Raw genomic sequence first — 21,938 nt, 5'->3', positions numbered from 1 at the left:
AGAGAAATAAATCAATTATTACTGCTCAGTAGGACACATTAATATATTCTGGAGTAATACAAATACTGACGTATTATCTAGTGTAAGCAAATAGAAAATTAATACTTTATAGCTGATACTGTTTTATTTTAAATTTTGTTTCAAATTTGTTGCTAACTTTGCTTCCATCCTTAGTTTTTGTGCTGTAATAAATGAAAAGCCTTTATCTTAACAATACATATTCTTTTTGCTTCCTTTTGTGTGAGTTGGAAAGCAATTAAAGCATATTATTGATTAAATGTATTATGATAAAACACAAAAGCCATCAAGGAAGCAGGAAAGCAAGAAGGAACAAAGATTCATTTAACAATAAAATCTATTATTGAGATTACACAGATAGAATGTGGACATTAATTACAGATAAATCATTTAATAAGAGTTCTAACAAAAAAGTCAACTTCCAAAATTCATACAATTTTCAGCACAGTGTAATTATTTTCTTGCCTTCCATTACTGTAAGAAAAAAAATACAAGTATGAGAAAAAATAATCTCTATAAATATAGCACTCTGTATGTAGAAAAATTACCCCTCCCATCCTTCCTCTCTTTGACTTTTTCTTATTGCTTCTTAGAGTCTCTGACAATTCTGTAAATACCTCCAACAGACAGGAATATTGAAACTTTGAACTAGACCTTAAAGATGTCATTTTTTAAAGATGTCATTTTTTCCTCCCGCCCATTGAACTTGGCTCAGTAACATCTGGCATTTCCCTTCCTTTTCCTCAGATCAGAAAGAAATCCAAAGGACAAACCACGACTGCCTGATAAAGTGACTCCTTGAAATCTCCATGAGAAATATTCCAGGAAGCTGGCAGAAAGCTCCTGACCATATTCTTAAGAACAGAACTCTTCAGTGCAGACAAGAATTGTATCAACCAGGCTACTGGTCAGGAAGTGGCAGTGGTTTGAAAAAAACCCCAGATGCCCAGTGAAACCAATGCGGGGGGCTTTAGGATCTTTTACATTCCCACTCTTGACTTTCTGGTTGTTCTGACTGGATGTACCTGGACAACATTCACATGGTGGGTGGTAACAAAGCCCACTTGTGGCCTGCATTGGCTCAGCACATCCTGGATGATACAGAAATGTAACACAACAAGTGGGATTGTGTCTGGTTTTGTGCTATGGAAGGTTTCACATATTTAATTCAATCCCTTCCTAGCACGTGAGGAACCAGTAACTGGTATTTCTTTTTATGAATTGCCAGGGTAGTGAGAACCACCTTACTTTGCTATTTAACTAGCTGTGGTAGCCCAACTTTACAAGCAGAGAGATGTTTTTCTAAAGCATGCTCTCAAACACTGAGGTCGCATCCCAGTGTGTTTCCAGGGAACAAATGCTCCTTGTCCACCTACATCCCAGCAGCTTTCTTTTGGCTGTTTCACCTCATGACTTGCCCTTATGAAGGGATGCACTCTGGCATCCACAGGAGACCACACATCCTGCCCTAAACATCCTGAGAAGATGATGTTTAGTAGCTCATATTTGAGCTCCATGTCACAGGGGTTCCTCTGGAAAATGAAGAACAGTCTCTTATCTCCTATCAGTCTCCTGACAGTCTCTTATGTCACCAGTGAGCTGGTGAGGGCAGTCACTAATTCACACATATGCATGCATATATCTCATGATATATACAAGAGCCTCAGCCCCCTAAGACTTTTGGACACATCTTCACTTCTAGTGGCTTGGTGTAAAATTTGGTCACCTGTAGTACAACTTGCAAACAAAAAAAAGTATTGATAAAAGAGGGATTTCATTTTGACAGGAACTGGTTTGTTTAAACTGAAAACTTTTAAGGGGATAAACAAAACAAATTGAGTAAGATGTAGCCAATGCAGCTACAAAAAAGTGATTTATAGACTGCAGGCTTGACAGATGCTACAGAAGATAAGCAAGAGGGCCCAGTAGTGCAAAAAAGTGGAAGAACCTGATACTGAACTTCACCTTGTGATGTTTCTTAAAAAGCCCTGATAACTTTAATCTAGAAAGTGGTCTGGGTTTTTTGACATATTGTATATAGTTTACAGCTAAGGAAACAGCAGTCAAAATTGGCCCAAGGTTTTATTGTCAGCGTATTCTCAAACACTAAGTGTGCCTGCTTGATGGATACAATTGGTTTTTTTTTGGTTTTTCTAAATGAGCTGATTTTACAAAATTAGTAATCCTCTGATCTTTATTTTTCACATAGACAAGACTGGCTTATTCAACGCTGCCTTTATCTTCATGTACAAAGTCTAAATAATATGAATTACAGCTTAGCTTTTTCTTCAAAGGTGCCACCTAAAACCATACAAAAACAAAATATTTGGTGTTTTTTTTCCTCCTCTGGAAGTCAGCAGAAAAGCTGTTATATACTACATAAACTAGAATACTGACTTTAATAATACTTAACGTGCACATCAGTTTCATTGTCAGAAACACTTTAAATCTTTGTATGTTACTAATAACTGAAGAACATTATTCAGCTTTATAATGTAGTATGCATTGTCCTTCATATATATTCCTAAAGCAGGATGTATGCTGTACATTTATATACAATGCTTTTCAGAGCACAGACATTGCAGTTTCATGCTTTCATTCAAATTTCAGATGCCATAAGTTCAGTACAATCACATGGCATCAAAATGCAACATATTGCTTTGCAAATGCAAATTATTTCACACAGTGGCCTCCATGACTGGGGTAATGAAATGGAATATATTTTACACGTATGAAATAAATAAATAAATATATATAATGAACTATCATAAATATATGGACCAGTATATGACGTTGAAGAACAAAAAGCAAAAAGGGAACAGTGCTCTTGCATACAGATCGATTCTCTTTGCTGCTGATGGAATGACAGGCTTGGGAGGAGGAGGTTTCTTGTTGTTCTTGGCTTGAGATTTCCCAAGCCCATTGTTGACTTCTATGGGCTTCCCATAACAGTCATAATTCGATAATTCAAAATCCCTTGGCAAGCTTCCAACGATGCTGAAATCATTGGATCTCAAATCAGATTTCGAAGTGCAAACTTTTTTGCATCTGGTCTCACCGACCTATGAAATAAAGAGTGAGAGGAATCATGATCTACTCACCATATTTCACAAGAAAACTCAACACAGCTGCTAAAGAAGAGCACACACAAAGAAACAGGAAAGTATTCGTTGATAGGGACGCATTACATCGGCTTCATTTGCTGAATGGTGGCATTATAAAGTACTTAAGGAGATCAGTCAATCATATAAAGTAATCCAAACATTCATAATTGTGTATTTTTTCATGCAGAAGTTGCCACATGATGTGCAACATGCTATAGTTAGACTCCTTCATTTTAAGATGATAGAAAGTGAGAGAGTACTCCCATAGAGTATTTTTGGAAATTGGTTCTGTGCTGATGAACCTGGAGGACAGATACTATTCAGTATTTACATTATTCTGAGGCCTAGAAGATACAGTCAGAATTAACCCTAAAATTCAGTGTTTGATGCAACAAGTCTTTTCAGGCTCTATACAGGAGCCTGCTTAAGATCCTGTATCTCAACCTTGGGTGACCACCTTGCATGATGAAAAGGCACTTTCTTTGTACCTGCAGTCCTTGGTGCCTCTCCAAAGACAGGAAACAAAGATGTGACACTGTTCTAAGCACTTCCCATCTATACACTGGGGAACTGTGTAATGGGGACATCTAAATCCAGCAACTGACTTTGAGCCTTTCCTACAGCTCTGTTACTGCTCAACGGGATCAAGGTACCACTGTGCTATGGGGTAACCCTGGGTGAATCCTTCTCTTTTACAGACTAGATAATTGTGCTGACACAGGCAATAAAAAATTAACAGAAAGTATGGTGCCCATCAAACTGAGATGTTTTTTGTGAAAAACCCTCAACAGTTGCTATGTTTGCATCCTTGGATTTTATAATGTTTATATTTCAGGTGCAACAAATCTCCAGGATGAACACCCTCACACTGTTCTGGAAGGTTGGAGGAAGGTAAATCTCTCCTGAAGTTCAAATGGACGGCACAGTAAAGCAGAAAAAAAAAAAAAAAAAAAAAAAAAAAGAAAGAAAAGAATACAGGTTATGAAACTTAACTGCATAATTAATAAGCCATTTCTCCAATATATAATCTGAGAGTTAGTTGGAAAAAATGCTGGTTGACAAATCAGGCTATACACATGGACAACTGACATTAACTTAAGTTTTTCTAGGTCTTCCTGGAGCCACTGAACCACTAAAACTTTGCTCTTCCAAAAGTTGCCTGTCCCTCCTCCCCAGCAGCCTCTCTCTCTCCTCCACAATGCCTCCAGGCATCTTACTCTCAGCTCTGTCCATCTCTGGTTTCCTGCAATCTTAGGATGACAGTTTGGGGTATTTCCGTCACCACAGTTAGTAATTAAAATAAGTGAAATATAGTACCAGGCTTATGGACAAATGGAAAACATTCTGGAGAATATAATTATCTTCTCAATGACAACTGACAAGGTAACCTGAATAGAAAAAACTGAGGCAGTCAGGAAGAAAGATAAATTTGACTGGAGCTTTTACTTCCATCACTGACAATTCTGATTCTGGTGCAAGGTGGAAGAGAAACATGAGGCTACTCCCTCAGCAAAGAATGGATCCACCTCCCCACATCTGCCAGACTTGTCTTTCTCAGAAAAACAGATAATTTTGAAACCAATGCACTAAAACTGAGTGCAGGTTACACAACAAAACCAAGATGACAGGTTATACAAAACCAAAACAAGACAGTGTTCCATGATGGTAAAGCAAAGCTATACTTAAAAGTTCCTGCAGTTGTTTCCCAGTTACCAAAGAGCTGACAGCCTGGGACAGTTCAATACTGGACAAGCCAGGCCAGCTCTCTACAAAGGTGGTAATTGAGACATGTATGAACATGATTATGTGACCCTGGGTGACATGGGGGCAGCCAGCCAGTGATCTGAGAGATTGCTTCCCATCGGGTCATACCCAAAGATATGGGAAATAAAGACACAAACCAGACTCTTGCAGTATAAAAGGTTAACTTAGAGGTCTGGGGTGCATGTTAACTGAAGAGTCACAGGAGTATTACATTTTCTCCATGGTCAAAACTAGCAAAGGTTAGTAAGGCCATTACAAGAAATATAATAATGTATGAAATTATAAGCCTCCTTTTGGATTTGCAGACTTTTAGTCCATTCCTCATACTACCAGCTATGTACTGTAAAACTCAGTGACACTCATGGTAGCCTGAGTGCTCTGATTTGCAGTGAAGAAAACTCCTCCTGTTCCACCTGCAGCATCCAGAGGCTGCCACAGGTCAGTTCCCTTTCTCTTGGGGGACAGGGAATTCTGGCACTGGCTTCTACAACACCTGAGCCTGACAAGCAGAGCCCTGTTTGCAGCATATTCACACAGAGCTCTGCTCAGTTCAGTGTCAGCTGGAGTACTGCTTTATCAGGGTGACACAATTTCTCTTGTAAGAGCAACCTGACCCATTTTTTTCTTTAGTTAAAGTTATATGTTACTTTTAAAAAATAATTTCTTTCATTTCTCTGGCTTTGAAAATCTAACATGTTTCTATTTTCTACATTCTGTTTTCTACATTCTACTGCCTACATATATTTTAAAATTTCTTTTCATGTATCTCTTCAACTCTCCAATATTTCTGTTGTCTTAATCTAAATTTGCTTCAGTTGATCTACACCTTTCCCTAAACACAGACAATACATTCTAAAAGTAGTTTATTTGCTTTTTATTCATCCTGTCCTGGTTTGAGCTAGAAGCCTAATGATATTCCTGACACCAAAGAACCATTTCACTGGAAAACAATACCACAGGATCTTGTTTTAGTGAATTACACTGAATACTAGTAAAAAAGTAAAACGGTGTTAAATGTTACATCCCCACTCTCCACATTCACTGCCCAAACTACCTGTGCCAACTTTTCCTTTAAAAACATACAGAATGAAGAAATTTTTCCATGAACTTGTTCTTCACAAACATATGTACCTTGTTTCTAACCTGAATTTATTTGGCTTCAATTTTCAGTCATGAGGCATGACTAAAGTTAGTCTGATTAACTGCTGGTACTTACAGATGGTAACAAATCTAACCTGGATTTTGCATAATTCAGATGATGTAACCAGGCTGACACATGAAGCCAAGTCAAATATTCTTCTGTGTTTCTTACCTTTACGTCATTACCCCTGCCAACCTAATTGAGAATCTTTTAAGTAATTATATTGTTTGATCAAATCAATAAACCCATAGATAAGCTTTAATTTCACTGACCCATTTAAATTTATTAGCTAACATGGGGCTGAATGATGAATAATATTAGGGACAATTAATACTTATGAATAATAACTATTAGTCAACCTCTTGTTCACTATGCAATATTTTCCACTGATTGATGTCAGGCTTATGATTATTCAAGTTATGCCACTTAGCATATATTAAAAGTACTCGCATGATGTTAGCTTCTTGCTGTCTTTTGGAATCCTCCCAGTTTTAAATGAATTATTAAAAAAACAACATTAATGTTGCACAGTGCTCATGGTCTAGATGCACCTTAAGCTGAAATCTCAATTGTAAAATATTTAACTTTAATAGCTACTGTTTAACATTCTCATTATCCACTGCCAATAAAAGCTATTTTGTAATCTGATTGAATATATATATGGCTTTTCCACAAACACAGCAGAAAATTGGTTCAATACTTTTGCCTTTTCTTCTAATTCTTGATATTTACAGCATCTCTATTTAATACTGGATCAATATTCTTTGTGCTAGTTTTGTATTCTTGCTATATATGCAAAGTCACCTCATTCTGTTTTCCATTACACTAGCCCTATATCCCTTTTGTTACCTAAAACTATTATCTACACCTATTTTCCAGGTTTCAACTTGCAGTAATAGCTATCGATTTCTCCGTTTGTTAGTGAGAAGAAAAGAGAAATGCTTAAAGCCAAATTAGTTTTCAATTTTCAGAGAGTTTATTTTCAATTGTGCTGTCTGTTTGATTTTTAGAATTAGTATACCAAACAGTATTGTAGCTGTTTTGAACTTTGTTAGAAAGCTCACCAGCATCATTCACATTTTTTGTTTCAATTCTTCTACCTAGATGAGAAAAAATACTTTTCAAGGTTGTGAAGTCTATCCTCTCACTGCACCAAACATACCAGGACTTGACTAAATGTGTGCAAATGGAATAAGGAAACTTTTAAACTGACTGTTCATCCTGTAATGAAGTCCTATTTATCCACCTGGATGAAGTGTAATACAAAATGCCGTTATTTTGGATTCAAAAATTTTTGAGAGCAGAAATGTCTGTAATTTTTAGCAAAGCTTCAAACATGCTACATCACTGGCAGCCTCTCAAGCTCAGCATGTGTCCCTTGGGCTGAAGTGCTGTAATGCAGCGTTCCCTGCCCTACACAGCACCTCTCCTCTGCCATAAAGTAATTCCTTCTGCTGACCCCAAGCAGGTCTGTCACTAGGGCTGTCAGTTGTGTGAGAGTCTTCCATACAAGATGAAGGAGTAGTTCTAAAAACTCAGTGACTAATCTTTCTTCCACTTGTTTTGTTCTTTTCTCTTGCTCTTGCCATAATGACAGACATAGATCATCAATAAAGTAATGATTGTTTAGTATTAGTGTGCATTCAGACTGAGTACATTTTCTGGAGAAGCTCAGCAGGAATTCACCATCACATTCCAAATATTACACTCCTTGCAAATTCTCATTACCCCACTAGCTGCAAAGTACAGTACAAAAATATTTATACATAAAACATCACAGAACCACAGCATAGGTGAGGTTGGCAGGGACCTCTGGAGATCATCTGCACCAACCCCCTGCTCAAAGCAGGTTGCTCAGGGCCTTTTTACAGTCAGGTTCTGAATTATATCCAACAATAGATATGTGAGTTGCTAGAGCAGAAAGAACTTACTCTGTACCTGAAATACTGTCAGGATATATTAAAATAGCCAGTCCGTAGTTTTGTGTACAAGATAAAATGTATACTGGGTTTCTCATGATTCTATAAGAGAAATCTGATTCTGGGGTGCCAAGATTAGGGCACTACTGGTCACAACCAGTGGTCAGATAGATTGCAAATCAGTAGAGATGAACATAACCTATATCAGGTTTCAGAGCCTAGATGTAGCTCTGACAAGATCAGGCAATAGCACAAGTTCTCCTTAAAAATAACTGGGTTTAGAGCTATTACCACCACTTGCATAGCACTATTCACCCCTCATCCAAGCCATTCTTTTAGCAAATGTTCTCTCCAGTCTTCAGTACATTATCAGTGGGGGGCAGCTTCTATAAATGGGCTCGATGAAAATGTGACTTTTCTAATTGAGGGGTATTGTTACAGTTAACAGTGCAATCTCCACCAGCAATCATGCCACCAGTGAAAGCAAAAAGAAACTGATTAATCTTCAAAACATTTGCCTTTTTGCTTGTTTTCCTCACTGTATGATGTTACATTGCTAGGAAACACATGCAAACTCTTACTGAGAAAGCCAGTGCCAGCAGTTACCACCAGGTTGTATAATCTCTCTGCTCAGAACATCTCCTTGCAGCCACTGGCTAAGGGGACCAAACTGCTCTTTCTCATGGCTTCTTGCCTGTAAACACATCACCATTGCAGGTCCTAGCAAACACAGTCGATGTGCTTACGTTGAATCTTCTTTTTTTTTTTTTTCTGCAGATTCAGGTTGATTCTGCCAGATGGAACACTTGACTTTAATCAGACAGTTACAGTTAAGCCCATAACCTATGGGCTTAAAATGGCACTGACATTTCAAGGGGCTTTTTTGGAGGGTGCATGAGTCATAAAGCCTGGACTTGGGGGTTTGGCATATGCTGACAACACCCAGCTTTTACGTCAGCAATATGCAGGATTTTGTGGAGAGGAGAAGTAGTTATGCATCCACAGAAGGCTTTCTCCATCTTTGGCTGATTCTCAGATTGTGAGCATTGTTTTCATCCTGCCATCTTCACTGTTGCTGTTGATGACTACTGGTTGTGATCACTGATTTTACTGACAGCTCTCCACTGAAAAATTACTCACCTTCAATTAGGAATAGCATCAAGTTTTTAATTCTTATGATGCACTGAAGCCCTCATCCCTTTACCCAATTTCTTGTCATAAAAAAGGAACAATAGCTGCTTGTACTTTTAAGTATTATGACATTATTTTGTTATGCTTTGTTTTCTATTAATATGAAACACACCAAGTTTCCAGACCAGATGTCATTTTTATCTTTCACAAATGGAGCACACACATGGCAGCAAATTGTTCAGTAAGGGTTGGAACCAGGGTTCAGTAAGGGTTGGAACCAGACTGCATCACTTTCTTCCCTGCACTCCCTACAATGCTCCCCAAACCTGGGGCCTTCCACCCCAACAACTCTGCTATACCTATAACACTGTCCCCTTCTCCAAATCCCCAGCAGAGATATCACTGCTGCAATGCTGCATGGCAAGAGGCAACAAGAGCATCACTTGCTGCTTGAGGAACACTGGCAACCTGGAGTCAGATCAGGGGCATTTTAAAGTGCAATAAAGCAATTTGTCTTTTTAAAGTGTATTCCCCTCTGTTAGTATCAGCACCATTCAGTTAATGTCTTGTAATAATAAGTGCTTCATTTAAGATGGAGAAAAATTTAGTAGTGCAATTATTCATGGTCTCTGTTTTTCCCTACTTGGAGCCTTTTGCTTCTAGATCTTTCATGTTGGCTTTACCTTTGAGCCCCATCTGGTGTATGTACTGCTTCAAGCCTAGCTAAGGTGAGATTTCCAGATACACCCTCAGTCATTTTGCCTCAGTATCACCTCCTATCTGGAAAGAGAACAATCTTGAGCTTTTCTATATGAACCATGCCCATGTCAGGGATGCAGTTCCAAGTTGTCCTCATTTTCTTCTAAAACTATACATTAAGTCAGCTTAGTTTTTTCAGATACTTGTATTTGCTCTGTCCTCACACACAGATCGTACACAATTCTGATGACAAACAGCTCCTGAAGTTCTGGGACAACATTCTGACCTGGTTTTGTTTCATATTCTTTCAACACAGTTTTTTTTCCATTATCTGTTTCTTTAACTTTTCTCTCCCTTGCATATTTGCCATATGACAAGTACATTCTCTACTTGGTCATTACTGGGTCTGTATGGGAGCAATCCAAATTTTGTGGGTCAGGCCTACTTTTGGATTGGGAGCCAAAGCTACCAAAAGAAAATCAGACCTGTTTCGATTTAGGAGGCTGGATGAAAGCTGGATCACTGCCCATGAGGGGAGGTGACCACTCAGCAACGTGCCCAGCTTTTGCAGCAATGAATACATATTCCCAGTATGTCTTGCTAAACAAATAGTAACTCTGTATAAAGATCATCAGAAGCTGTGTATGCACAGTACTCCATGTACATCCAACCTAACTTATTGTTACAAATATTAGAGATACTGGAATGTTAAAGATCTCTAATAAATTTGGGAAGACTATGAAAAATGCAGGTCAACCATGAGATGCTGGACTTGACATTGCATGATCATGGATGGGAAACATTGCAAGACTGAGGTCTGAATCCTAAAAACTTTCAGCCTACTTCTCGACACCATTCATGGGGAATGCTATTTAATTTTTGTGGACAATGACTCCCCTTCCTTGAAGTTTTAAAATGCACCATACATCCAAACTAGCCTGCTTGAAAAATCTTATTTAAAGAATGGATAGCATAAGTGGTAAGAGTTATCATTCTACTCTCCTTATAGCTATGACAATGGCATGCAGCTTAAAGAATGTACACACTAAGGCAACTCAGTAATTTAGCAATTTGGTTTTGTTCACACTACTGTAAAATGCAGATTTTTATTAATCTTGTAATTGATCAAGCTGTACCCTTTCACTTGTTAAGTACTTGAAATAGGAATAAACAGATTTTATGCTGCTCTACTGGACTGTTGCAATTACTTTGTCACAAGAAACAGCTGGATTTGGCACTCAAAAATTGCTGAATGCAAAAATATCACATTCAGTTCAGAGGAAGCAAAACTGTAGTGGAGACAACCTTCTTTCTACTCAGTTCTCATGTTGCCTGGGCCTGGGCCTCGGCTGCTCTAATCTGAGCCTGGTTGCACACCAAAACAGCTCCCAGGAGACTCTTGACTGGATGAGTATTATGGTAGTCAATGCACCACTCTGCAGCTGCTCTGGATGGTGGGTAAGCAGTTATAGGACAATGTCAGGTTGATACTAGGACAGGGTTTCTGCAATTTTAGCATAAACTACTCCCTCCTTAAAAAAGCTTTAGAGTCACATTGTACATCGCCAATATTATACTTGTATCTGGCCTAATAATGCTATTTTCTACATCTAAATTTCTGAATCACTGTAAACGAGAAGCCAAATTTGTATTTCCTATATTTCAGCATAACATATTTTCTTCTGTAGAATAAATGTCATTTAAATATCACTGAAGACTGTGGGCAGTTGGCCTGGGACGTCAGATAACTACTGGAGCACAAAGGGGGAGTTATACAACAACCAGGAAGCATGATGAAAACCTCTGGCCTGAACTAAGGTGTACATCTCCTCTTCTTCACGTAACGTGATCTGACCAACTTACCCATAAACTCTATCTGGAAACACAAGAAATGCAGGAACTGTTTGACAGACAAACAAACCTGTCTTTTGTTTACAAATGCCAAGGCTTCTGAATCCCTGGCTTCAGAGATGCTTGACATGCAATGTGGTGCAGCTGTGGCCATCCGGAGGAAAGCAATGAGTGTTATTTGAGTCCACTCTCAGCAAATACTGACTGAGAGTCCCATCCTCTCTATAGTTACAGCTTGGCAGCTGCTATTTCTTATGAGAAAAATAGCAACTGTAAAGCTGTTTGCTGCTTTATTTACCTGAAGCTCAGCAGCAACCATGGTGCTAGGATATTAAAAGACAAATTCTTCGTTTAGTAACTCTGACTCCAAATCACTAGAGACCAATCGGTCAGCTTCCTAAACATTAATTACCAATAGGTTTTTAATGTCTTAATTCCTTCTAAGATTAAGCACTGATCAAAATTATTAAGACAGTATATTCCTGGAATTATGTTAACAGAAGATAATGCTGATTCTGCATACACAGGCTCTCAGCTCCTACCTGTAAAGTGCTGATGTGGACAGGAGTCCCTGTGCCATTCACTGTGTTCTTCTTGGCAGCATTTCCACCCTTCCCTTCCGCCTGCTCTGCCTTGGCAATCTTTGCTTTTTCAGCTTCAATTCTCTTTGGATTGTTTAGCATTACCTGAACGACTGCATACTCCACCAGAGATGCAAACCCAAAGAGAAGGCAAACAATCAGCCAGACATCTAAGGCCTTCACGTAAGACACTTTGGGAAGTTCAGCAGCAAGAGTGGTACATTCAGATGCCAAGCTGAGGACTGAGAAAATACCTACAGAAAAAAAAAAAAACAACACAACACATTGATTGGAGAAAACTTACCCTTATTGATGCTGGCTGTGTTCTGTCTCTGAAACAGACAACATTGAATGATGCTTTTTCTAACAGTGAATGGGACTTCACAATGTGGTTGGTTTATTTTGCAGTGGGTAGACACAATGCAGATGTCTTCAGACAATGAATAAGTTAAACTGAATAGTCATGGAGGATATTACAGTTAGTGATTAGTTATTATTAGCACCTTCATTTTGTAAATGGGGAAAAAAAGAAGTATTTTATTTACTGTAGTTTTCCAGCTTGATCACACACGGCACAAATGGGAAACGGGCTTTCCAGAGACTCATTCTACAATGTGCATCTAAGTCTGGCAAGATGGAAGAGAAATATGATACCTAAATTAAAAGACTCCAAGTCCTTTAAATTAAATTTTAAGAGCTGCTGTTGTCCAAGAAACCAGAACTGTGATACAGCAGGAGAAATCCTCTGAAGGACCTGCCCACAAGTATGATATCCAAAATTTAGGTGGAGGGGAAGTTTTGCAAAAGAGCAAAACTGTACCAGCGCATTAAAAAGTCTGGGCTCCAAATTCACTGTGAAGATGAAAACACTGAGGTGACTGATGGTCTACAAGCATTCTCTAATAAATAATAATTGAAAGTGCCTTTGTTGGCCTGTGAAAGTATTAAATTTTAGTTGATTATAAATACAATCATTATTTTGCTGTTATTCACATTAGGATTTCAGTAAGAGTGATATGATAACTTATTTATCTCCAGTGGGCTACTTACTAGCTGCTAAAACACTGAACAGAGAAACTATAAAAAAATCATTACAGTCAGATGATTTAAGAACATATAATCTAGTGGTGTCTTATTTTGAAATGTGTAATAAATAAATAAATAAATAACATTTTTTTGTCCACTGGGATAAGAGAGAATGTGCTATGTCTGATCATAAGGACAGACCTAATACTGCACTACCAAACCTCACTGTCCACTCTGGTTTTATTTTCCTACTATGGCATCAGCAGCATTCAAGTATCAGGATGCTCATAAAGATACCAAGTCAGCATCAATTAGTCTCTCTTTTTATAAATTTATTTTCACTGACCAACACCAGCTGTCTTCAGCTGAACACTAATAATGAACTGCAGTAACAGGTGCAAATTATGCTGTATTTCCTCTTAACATATAAAAGACACCTCTGCCTATGCCAACCTTTCTGTTCATTATCTGACAGTGTACTGTACCAAGTAGCATGCTATGTTTATGCTAGACTTCTGAAAGGCAGCATCTATCTGTACCCTGAATAACCAAATTAGCAAGTAGTCAATGACTGGCTCAGCATCTTGGATATTTTTTTTTTCTACTAACTTTAAATGTGTTTACTATCTTAATATGCAAATATTATTATCATGCCTGGTGCTCAGAACACACGGTCAACCACTCTGTAGAGCTTAAAATACTATCTCGTACAATTTTGGATTTAATTCTAGAAAACTAACTTAAAAATTCTACTAGGTGAAGATATTTTAGTGATGCTTCCATCCATTTATTCAGAAGACCAACTGAGGTCACAGTAACCTGCCACTAACTTCCATTTGTCTGAATTCCAAGGATGAAAAATTCATTCTTGAAGCCTGAGAAACTTCTAGGTTTTCAAGATAACAAAAAAGTGAAAGAAAAGCACAGAATACTCAATTAAGCAACTATTTGCTGCCAGATCAGAGTTGGGAGTGCCTTGGAGACACAAGTACCAGAGTTGTAAGTTACACCTCTGGCAGCAGCACCCAACACGGTTCAAAGCCCAGGGCTCAAGCTCAGTGAGAGGAATGAATAAACTGCAAGATTACTTCTTAAACAAACAAAAAAATCCTCCCCTTTTCTTTCCAGGGATTACTAAAGAGACAGGACAGAACTCCTCCCTCTACACTTGCAAAGTAAAGTGGCTTTTTTGCTTTTTTAGCAAGTATCTCTGCATTTTTGCCTCTAGAGAGGCATCCCTCTCAATGGCAAAATTTAACTAATCAGTAAGGTTACTTAGCTCCCAGCCTAAAGCATGACTGTACAGAGCTACTGTTTTAAAAATCCTGTCTCAAGTTACACGTGGAATATCAGAAAGTGCCAATCCAGCAAAGCATTTCAGCATGTGCTGCCAGATAAATAAATCTCCCTTTTTTTGAATCCACTGAACTTTTGATCCCCAGCACTATCTCCGGGCAGTGAATTCCACAGGTTAATCATATACTGTATGAAACAGTATTTTCTGGTTTATATTACTGCTTTTAAAATGTCTGTTGTCATCTCACTAATTTTACTGAAAAAGGTCATATTCTATCTTTGTTATAATTTGATACCTCTAATACATTCTCTTATCTCATTAAACTTCATAACCTTAAAGACATACTCTTGCCAATCCTTCTTCATAGTACATGGATCTTTACATCTCCTTTTGAGGTCCTACATTTGCTGCAATTTTATAAAATGAACTGAGCAGAACTAAGACAGATCTGAGGACAGGAGAGGGTGGGGGCATGCCTGGCCTCAGATCCAGCTGTCCTTTGTATGTGTGGAATCTCTCACTACTACTAAAATCCTCCATGTACCCCCCCTGCATGCTCCATGCTGCCAGGTTGCTGTGCAAGGACAGAAGTCTGAATGTCCACGAGATCCCTACAACTCCAAGATCTTACTCCCTTTGGGGGTCACACTGCAGTGAAGAAAAGAGAGGGCTTTTTATAGATGCTTGCACACTATCCACCTTTAGAGAACCAGAGAGTCCTCTGCCAGACTCATTAAAAGGTGAAATACCAGCATTTAATTAGAAAGAAGCAATCAGTGATATCAACTTTTATGTTGCTTAGCCCCAGCTGCCCAGGTACTCGTCTTCCGTGGACTTCCCTGCCACCAGATGAGCTAAATGGGTGAAATGTTACTGGGTTTGCAACTGAAGTAGTTCCTATGCAAATACTTTTTCTTCAGACATCCTTCTCCAAGAACAATTATCAGTCTATAAAGATATATTTTGAGTACTGCTTTGCTAAAAATCCCCCAAATTACCCAGAAACTTCTGAGATGCCTAACCACAGGGACCAGTAGACCATTATACTTAATTCTAAGGATGACTGTATTAAGATATTCGTTAATAAATCTAAAGTAGCTTCTCATCTGATGAGACCTGTATCTAGCCATTGAGAATGTGGTGTCCACTGGCAACACTTTTTTGGGGGATTAGATGTAAACCACTTCATGCAGAAAATCTAATCTTGTTAGATTTCAAGGCCAACTTATCTTCAGAGAGGTAAATAGAAGAATTAATCTGTTGCTCCCTTGCAAAATGGAAAAACATTAATCTGTTCCAGTAACAGGGCTATCAACTTGCATTGCTATCAACTAGTACTGACTCGAGACTAAAGGATGCTCAGCTTTAGCAGTTTTTGCTTCTCTGGGGAGTCAGGAAAGTCACATAACCAGGGACATGTTTTGAAAAAGCATTATTTCAGAAATCCTAATACATAAAAGGCTACAGTAAGCACTTCAAATAAATGAAAAATAATGAACAATAAATATGTATGCATGTTTAGTCACAAAGACATCCATATTACATAAATCAGCACTATTTCTCTTATGAATCTATTACATAATTAATAAGTCTGTCTGGTCAGACATTTGAGGTACAGGATTATCACAGCAGAAATACAGCACAGATTTTGATCACACAGGAGCTCACTACATGAAAAAATATTTCCAGTTTGTGTTTCTACCTTTTTAATTTAAGGCATGCTACTTTTTCCCCACTCTTTTTTTCTTAAAATGTCTCATGTTTTGCATTATCGAATGCATCCTTGCTACTTTTCAAGGTAAGAGATTATATTTATTACTTTCTATAAAACTGATACAGATTGTGACTCCTCCTCAAGTAACTATTAATATTTTTAGAAGTCAAGAAAAACAAAGCTGATTTGTATTTGAAACAACTCCCTAGAGAAAGGATACATTAAATATAATTTGATAGTGTTTATGTCACACTTAATTAGAGCTATGTAGCCAGCCCTGACTCTGAGGCCAGAAGTATCACTCCAGTCAAGGTTCTCCAGGATTTTTACAATTCTTAGGCTTTTTTTGCTCATCGCTTCAGAGGAGGAGGAAAAGGAACAGTAGATGACTTGAGATGGGAGAAATGGGACTCATGCCAGTGGATATGTGGACACTTTTCCACCTAGCAAAACCGAGCAGGCACCCTTCCCTCTCCAACAGGATCTTAAGACTCACTGCTCCAAGACTTTATGGATCACAGACATAGCCTGGTAAAATGATGTGGCAGGTCCTGACTCCCAGAGTCTCCTGTGCTTACTGACACACGGGAGCTGCATGGGACTCAAGTCCTGTGGGGATGTGGAGGTTCAAGTGTGGGTGAGAGGTTTCTGAGGAAGGCAGGGGGATGGAGGGATTCTTGCAACTGCACCCCTGGGGGCTTGAGTGAAGGTATGCTGAGCCTCTTAGGACACAGGAAAGATTTGGAAAATAAGTGTTGTGGAGGAGTGCCAGGGAAAAGGGGAGCAGGAGGGAGGTGAGATCATGGCATGGGGAAGGGAATCCAAAGAGGAAAAGGAAGCAGGAGCCTGGCTTTGAATTTCATAGACCTTTTGGCATGAGCAGTTTGGGCCACCCCAGAGCTGGAGTCCTACATACAATCCAATTAGTCAAGATAATACTGTTTTGATTAACTCTGTGTCCTACTATCTTGTAATAAATGAAGGGCCTGCCTACTGCGTTGTGCTGAGCAGCATGGTAGCATGAGCCTGAAGTACTCTCAGGAACTGAGGCCCTAATGAAGGAAACCAAATCAGGTAACAAGGATGCTTATTCTCTTCCAGACATAATTTTTTTTCTATTACTCTTCAGAGAAACAGCCCCAAGAGGCAGAGCCTCTCTAAAGCCTTACTTATCTTCTTGGTTTCTACTGATTATTCAGATGCTCAAATCCCTGTAAGGTGCATATTGCAACAGTCTCTGCTGCATCCCCTGTATGTAAGACCAGCTTTGACTGGATGGAGAAAAGCAGAGACAGCATGCTTATCACATAAGTGCTGGAACCAGTATCACAGTGGGTTTTACACGACTAGGAATGAGGAGATTTTGGTGAAAATGATGAGTGGATAATGGAAGTGAATTTGCTCTCAATGTCCAGCATCATGTAGTCAAAGCAACTGAGAATGGCTCAATGGTGTGACACTGGACTGTGACAGCACGTATAAACGCAGGTTACCCAGTGGGACTCTTGCAGCACTTGCATCAGGATTGATCCAAAATGACAGCCAGGACAGAACAACAATTAGCAGTGTAGGAGCATAAACACCCATCATGTAAAATCCAACTTGTCTTCTTAAAGTGAAGATTACTTCTACACAAGTGTAATAACCTTTAAAGAAATAAATTCATTAATGTTTACTGTGCTTTGTAGGTCAACCTCTTCAGGTCCAGATCTTCTAGGCCTTTTCTACGTAAGAGCAAAAGGTCAATGACTTCATTTTCATTATAAAGGGAAATAGTACAATCTGAAAAAGTAAATGTTGAAAACAGAGCTCTACATAGCTGCCAGCTGTGGTCATACTCTCTGTGCTCTATAGGGCACCTTCTGACTTTTCACAGACCATCAGGACAGGCAGTTAAACTCCCATCTTGATGCTGTCTTCAGGATGCAGTCCAGATAAAACCAATGGGGTCCAGCAGTTGTGCTGGCTTTAACTCACTAGAAAATCCTACTTATCATTAATTTGTGCAAAAGATGGAATTAAAATATATTAGTGTAAAAGGTTTAGAATGGAAAGAGGTGATCTGATTGTGACTAAGTAGATTCCCACAGTACTGAAAGCTGGTACATTTGACTTCTAAAATTCATTCAGACTTTTTAAAAAAGGCTCTAAAGACACTGTAATTCTTGCAAACAAGGAATACTCTCACCAGTAAAAATGTAAGGATCTAAATCATCCAAACATTTTCGATATCTGTTAACATGAAATCAATACAAAAATAAAACTGACAATACAGAAGTTTTGTTGGAGACAACAGATGGATCAGGAAGTCTCATAACCAGACAACAAATTACGTTTATATTTTTACTCAATTAGCAGAACTGGCATTTTTATGTTAATATTAACATATTGGTATTATAATTAAAAACTTCATAAACTCTTCTATCACAAAGAAAAGATTTTTATATCACAGTTATTTAAAAATTCAGATCACTCTGTATCAATAAAGGTTGTGCAAAGCTGGATTAGAAGACAGGATCTGTCAAAAATCTATACATTCATCTTCTATATTTTCTCAATGAAGTACCACAGAATGGTAAGTCATCTTGAAAGTGTTGTCTGGAATACAATAACTAAAACAACAAAGCAATACAACATTAAGGACAAACTTCCTTGTGTAGAAGATACTATATGGGTATTTCACAGTTCTTTCTATCCTCTTCAGCAATCTACTGTCTCATAAATTTCCCCTCTGTAATTTCTGAATAGCTTCCAGATATATTGAGGTTTTATTTTCATAGGAGGGATGACCTTCAAAATAATTGTTTCCTTTATGCCAGAAAAGCATTCTGTATGGCTTTGTTACATCTTTCATCAGGCAGAGAATAGTATCTATTGCCCTGACCATTCAGTGAGCAAGGACCTACCTAATTGGATCTGTCATATATTTTGCTAAACAAGAAATAGGCAATTTTTAAATTTATATATCTGATTTATCGCCACAAAGTCACCCCAAATTTCTTGACCTTCTTTCTACTTAGGTAGGTGGGATAAAATATCAGTTGACATAAACAGGCAATAAAGATTAGATTCTTTGCCACAAGCTGTAATTTTGACAATTTGTTTGTACATGTAACACTGTCTCTTGATTACCTGACAAAATCCTTAACTGTATTAATTTAACTATGTGTGCAAAAGCTAATTTTTAAAATATCTACCATATAAGAATTTCACATAAATCAAGCTAATGATTACTGAAAACACCCTTTAAAAAATTGTTAAGAGTGATAAAATATCCCATTCACACTGATGAAGAATTCATTCCAGTCTGATTATGGTATTAACATAAATGTTCTTAATTTTTAAACGAAAATTTTATGTGATAAAAGCACTAGGATAATTGTTAAAAATTTCATATTGTCACTCCATGTGCTCTGATTGTTCTCTTATGATCTTTCTTTAATGTTCAAATCACATCCACACACAAAATGTGACTATTTTACTAAGCATTTTGCAGTGTCAAGTTTGCAGGTCACAGGGTCCTGAAACTTGTCAAAACACTACTGATTTTCTTTCCTGTTTAACAGTAAAGTGTTCAGTTCTTAGATTTTTCTGTAAGGTTCCTAAAAATTCCTAAAATATCTAGAATTTTTTAGATGTTTAACTTAAGATTTAGAGAAAACCTAAAAATTATTATGGTAACTTCAACAACAAAATAGCAATCTTGAGTAAGTACTTCCTTTTTCTTTCAAATAGAATTTTTCAATTTTACCGTTTGTATGAATTTTGGGAATTGCAAAATCCATTCCTTTGATTTTTACTACTTTATAGTCTACTCTTTCAGTAGATTCATTATTTAAATAAGAGTAAAATATTTTTCTAATAGCTAAGCAAGTTTTTGCTATATCCTGACTTAGATTTGAATGGAATCACTGCCAGTTTTTGGTCGTGCTTTCACAAATGCAGAAGTTTCCTGATGAGAGCTAATTTCATATTATTTACAAATGTTAAATCTCCTGAGGTGCTCAATTATGTTGGGCTGAGGTCTCACTCATTTTGCAGTCAAAAACAATGAAAGCCCATTTCAATTGTCACTATCTTTTTTTCAAATTAAATTCCTAAATTCTTGAGATCTACTAAGTTTACTTGAGATCTCTTCAGACTTGGGAACTAGATCAGAGGCAGCTGGAAGGAAAAGACTCAACTTTAGCTGAAGAGAGAAACTTGGAATGGATCCTCAGAAGCTGCAGTGCCACAGTCATCCTCATTGAGTGTTAATGGGGGATTTATTAATTTGATACAAAAGCACTGATTAAAATACACCCTGCTGAGCTCTCTTGTACAAAGTCTTGAGGTTGCTGCAGGATGTGAGCAGCTTACATATAATGATAGGCAGAAATCAAACAAGATAACAAAGATAAATCACTGGAAGCCAGAATATAGACTGGATAAATTTGTGCCCACTCCCAGAAAATAATCACAGGACTAAGTAAATGCAGGGCTGAGCATTATAAGCATCTTTTGATAATGACAGACTTTCCAGAACACTTAGAGAAAGGAAGAACGTGCCATGCAAAGCATTGGAAGTTACACTCTACTGCTGTCCACTTTCAGAAAAAAAGTTGAAACAGAAAACCAGAATTATCCTACTTGGTTGCAACTATATGAATGTCTTTTCTGAAGCTGGGCACTTATATAAATGGGTACAAGGACTATAGAAACAAACCAGTGATAGTAAGATCACAAGACATCTAATCAAAAGCAATACAAACATTTAACTTCATCTTTAACCTAGCTGTTTCTAGATTTGATTAGTTTGAACTAATTGCATATGACAGTTACTATGTTAAAAGTAATCTATTTAAGCCTACAGAATGCAAGATATGAACTGAAATATTACCCATTAACAATAGACAGTAATTGAAGGAAGCTTTAATTTTTTTACCAAAGAAACAATTTATATTATCTACCTGTGCCTTTATAATACTTGGTGCAGTTACCATATTCGATATCCTCCTTTTTAATATCAAACTGAGGGAGAGCAATTTTCTCTAGCTGAACAGGATCTCCAGACTGCCAGATAAACCGTAAGTCATCAGTTGTGTAACCAACTACAGGAACAAAATAATAACAATCATTAAAAGAACCACATCGACTGGAGCAAACTCTACAAGAAAATCTAGCATATATTTATCATATGTCTTTCACTCTTTTTATATTTTCTGCTCAAATAATCAAATACAAAAGTAAAATAATCTACAACTGAATTGTTATACATGCCTAAATTTGGACATGGTGGGTGTAACATGACATTATCAGCAATATTACAACTATTCAGCTGTTTTGTCCAATGCTTACTGTTTAAACAATGAAAGCAAAGCTCTTTTCCCCACAGGTTTGGAGCTTCCATATTCATTCATACTCCAGCAAGGCATGAAAAATATGCTGAACTTTAACAGCATTCACAAGTCCTAAAAACTTCAAAAGAATTTAACAACACAATTACTAGGATGAATCTTGGGCTTTCCATGTAAAAACTTTTCTGCTTAGTTGTTCAGATTAAAGGCCCTGATTCATGAAAGTGTTGCCATTCAGCAAACAGTTGACCAGGAATTTAATTAGATGTATAGACCTACTATAAATCAATTCAGTGCCTTCATTATTTCCTGGGTATGGACTTTTCTAAGATTCACAACAACTTAGTAAAAATCACA

At 37.6% G+C, this 21,938-nt stretch overlaps 1 protein-coding gene across 2 annotated transcripts in view; it reads right to left on the bottom strand.

Annotated features, from left to right (window-relative positions):
- Positions 1 to 337: 337 nt before the first annotated feature.
- GLRB (glycine receptor beta) overlaps positions 338 to 21,938 on the bottom strand; it is a 48,533-nt gene continuing 26,932 nt past the window's right edge. Inside the window, exons 7-10 of one of the 2 annotated variants that reach the window (XM_071743034.1) lie at positions 21,195 to 21,335; positions 17,739 to 17,891; positions 12,170 to 12,462; positions 338 to 3,080 (exon numbers count right to left, since the gene is read on the bottom strand). In XM_071743034.1, the coding sequence (XP_071599135.1) occupies positions 2,784 to 3,080; positions 12,170 to 12,462; positions 17,739 to 17,891; positions 21,195 to 21,335 (884 nt within the window). In that variant the 3' untranslated portion in view covers positions 338 to 2,783. The remainder of the gene's footprint in view (positions 3,081 to 12,169; positions 12,463 to 17,738; positions 17,892 to 21,194; positions 21,336 to 21,938) is intronic. The other variant, XM_071743035.1, reaches the window with a different exon arrangement.

This window comes from Heliangelus exortis, chromosome 4 (genome assembly GCF_036169615.1).
Source record: "Heliangelus exortis chromosome 4, bHelExo1.hap1, whole genome shotgun sequence".
NCBI lineage: Eukaryota > Metazoa > Chordata > Aves > Apodiformes > Trochilidae > Heliangelus > Heliangelus exortis.
This window is presented reverse-complemented; position numbering and strand designations above follow the sequence as displayed.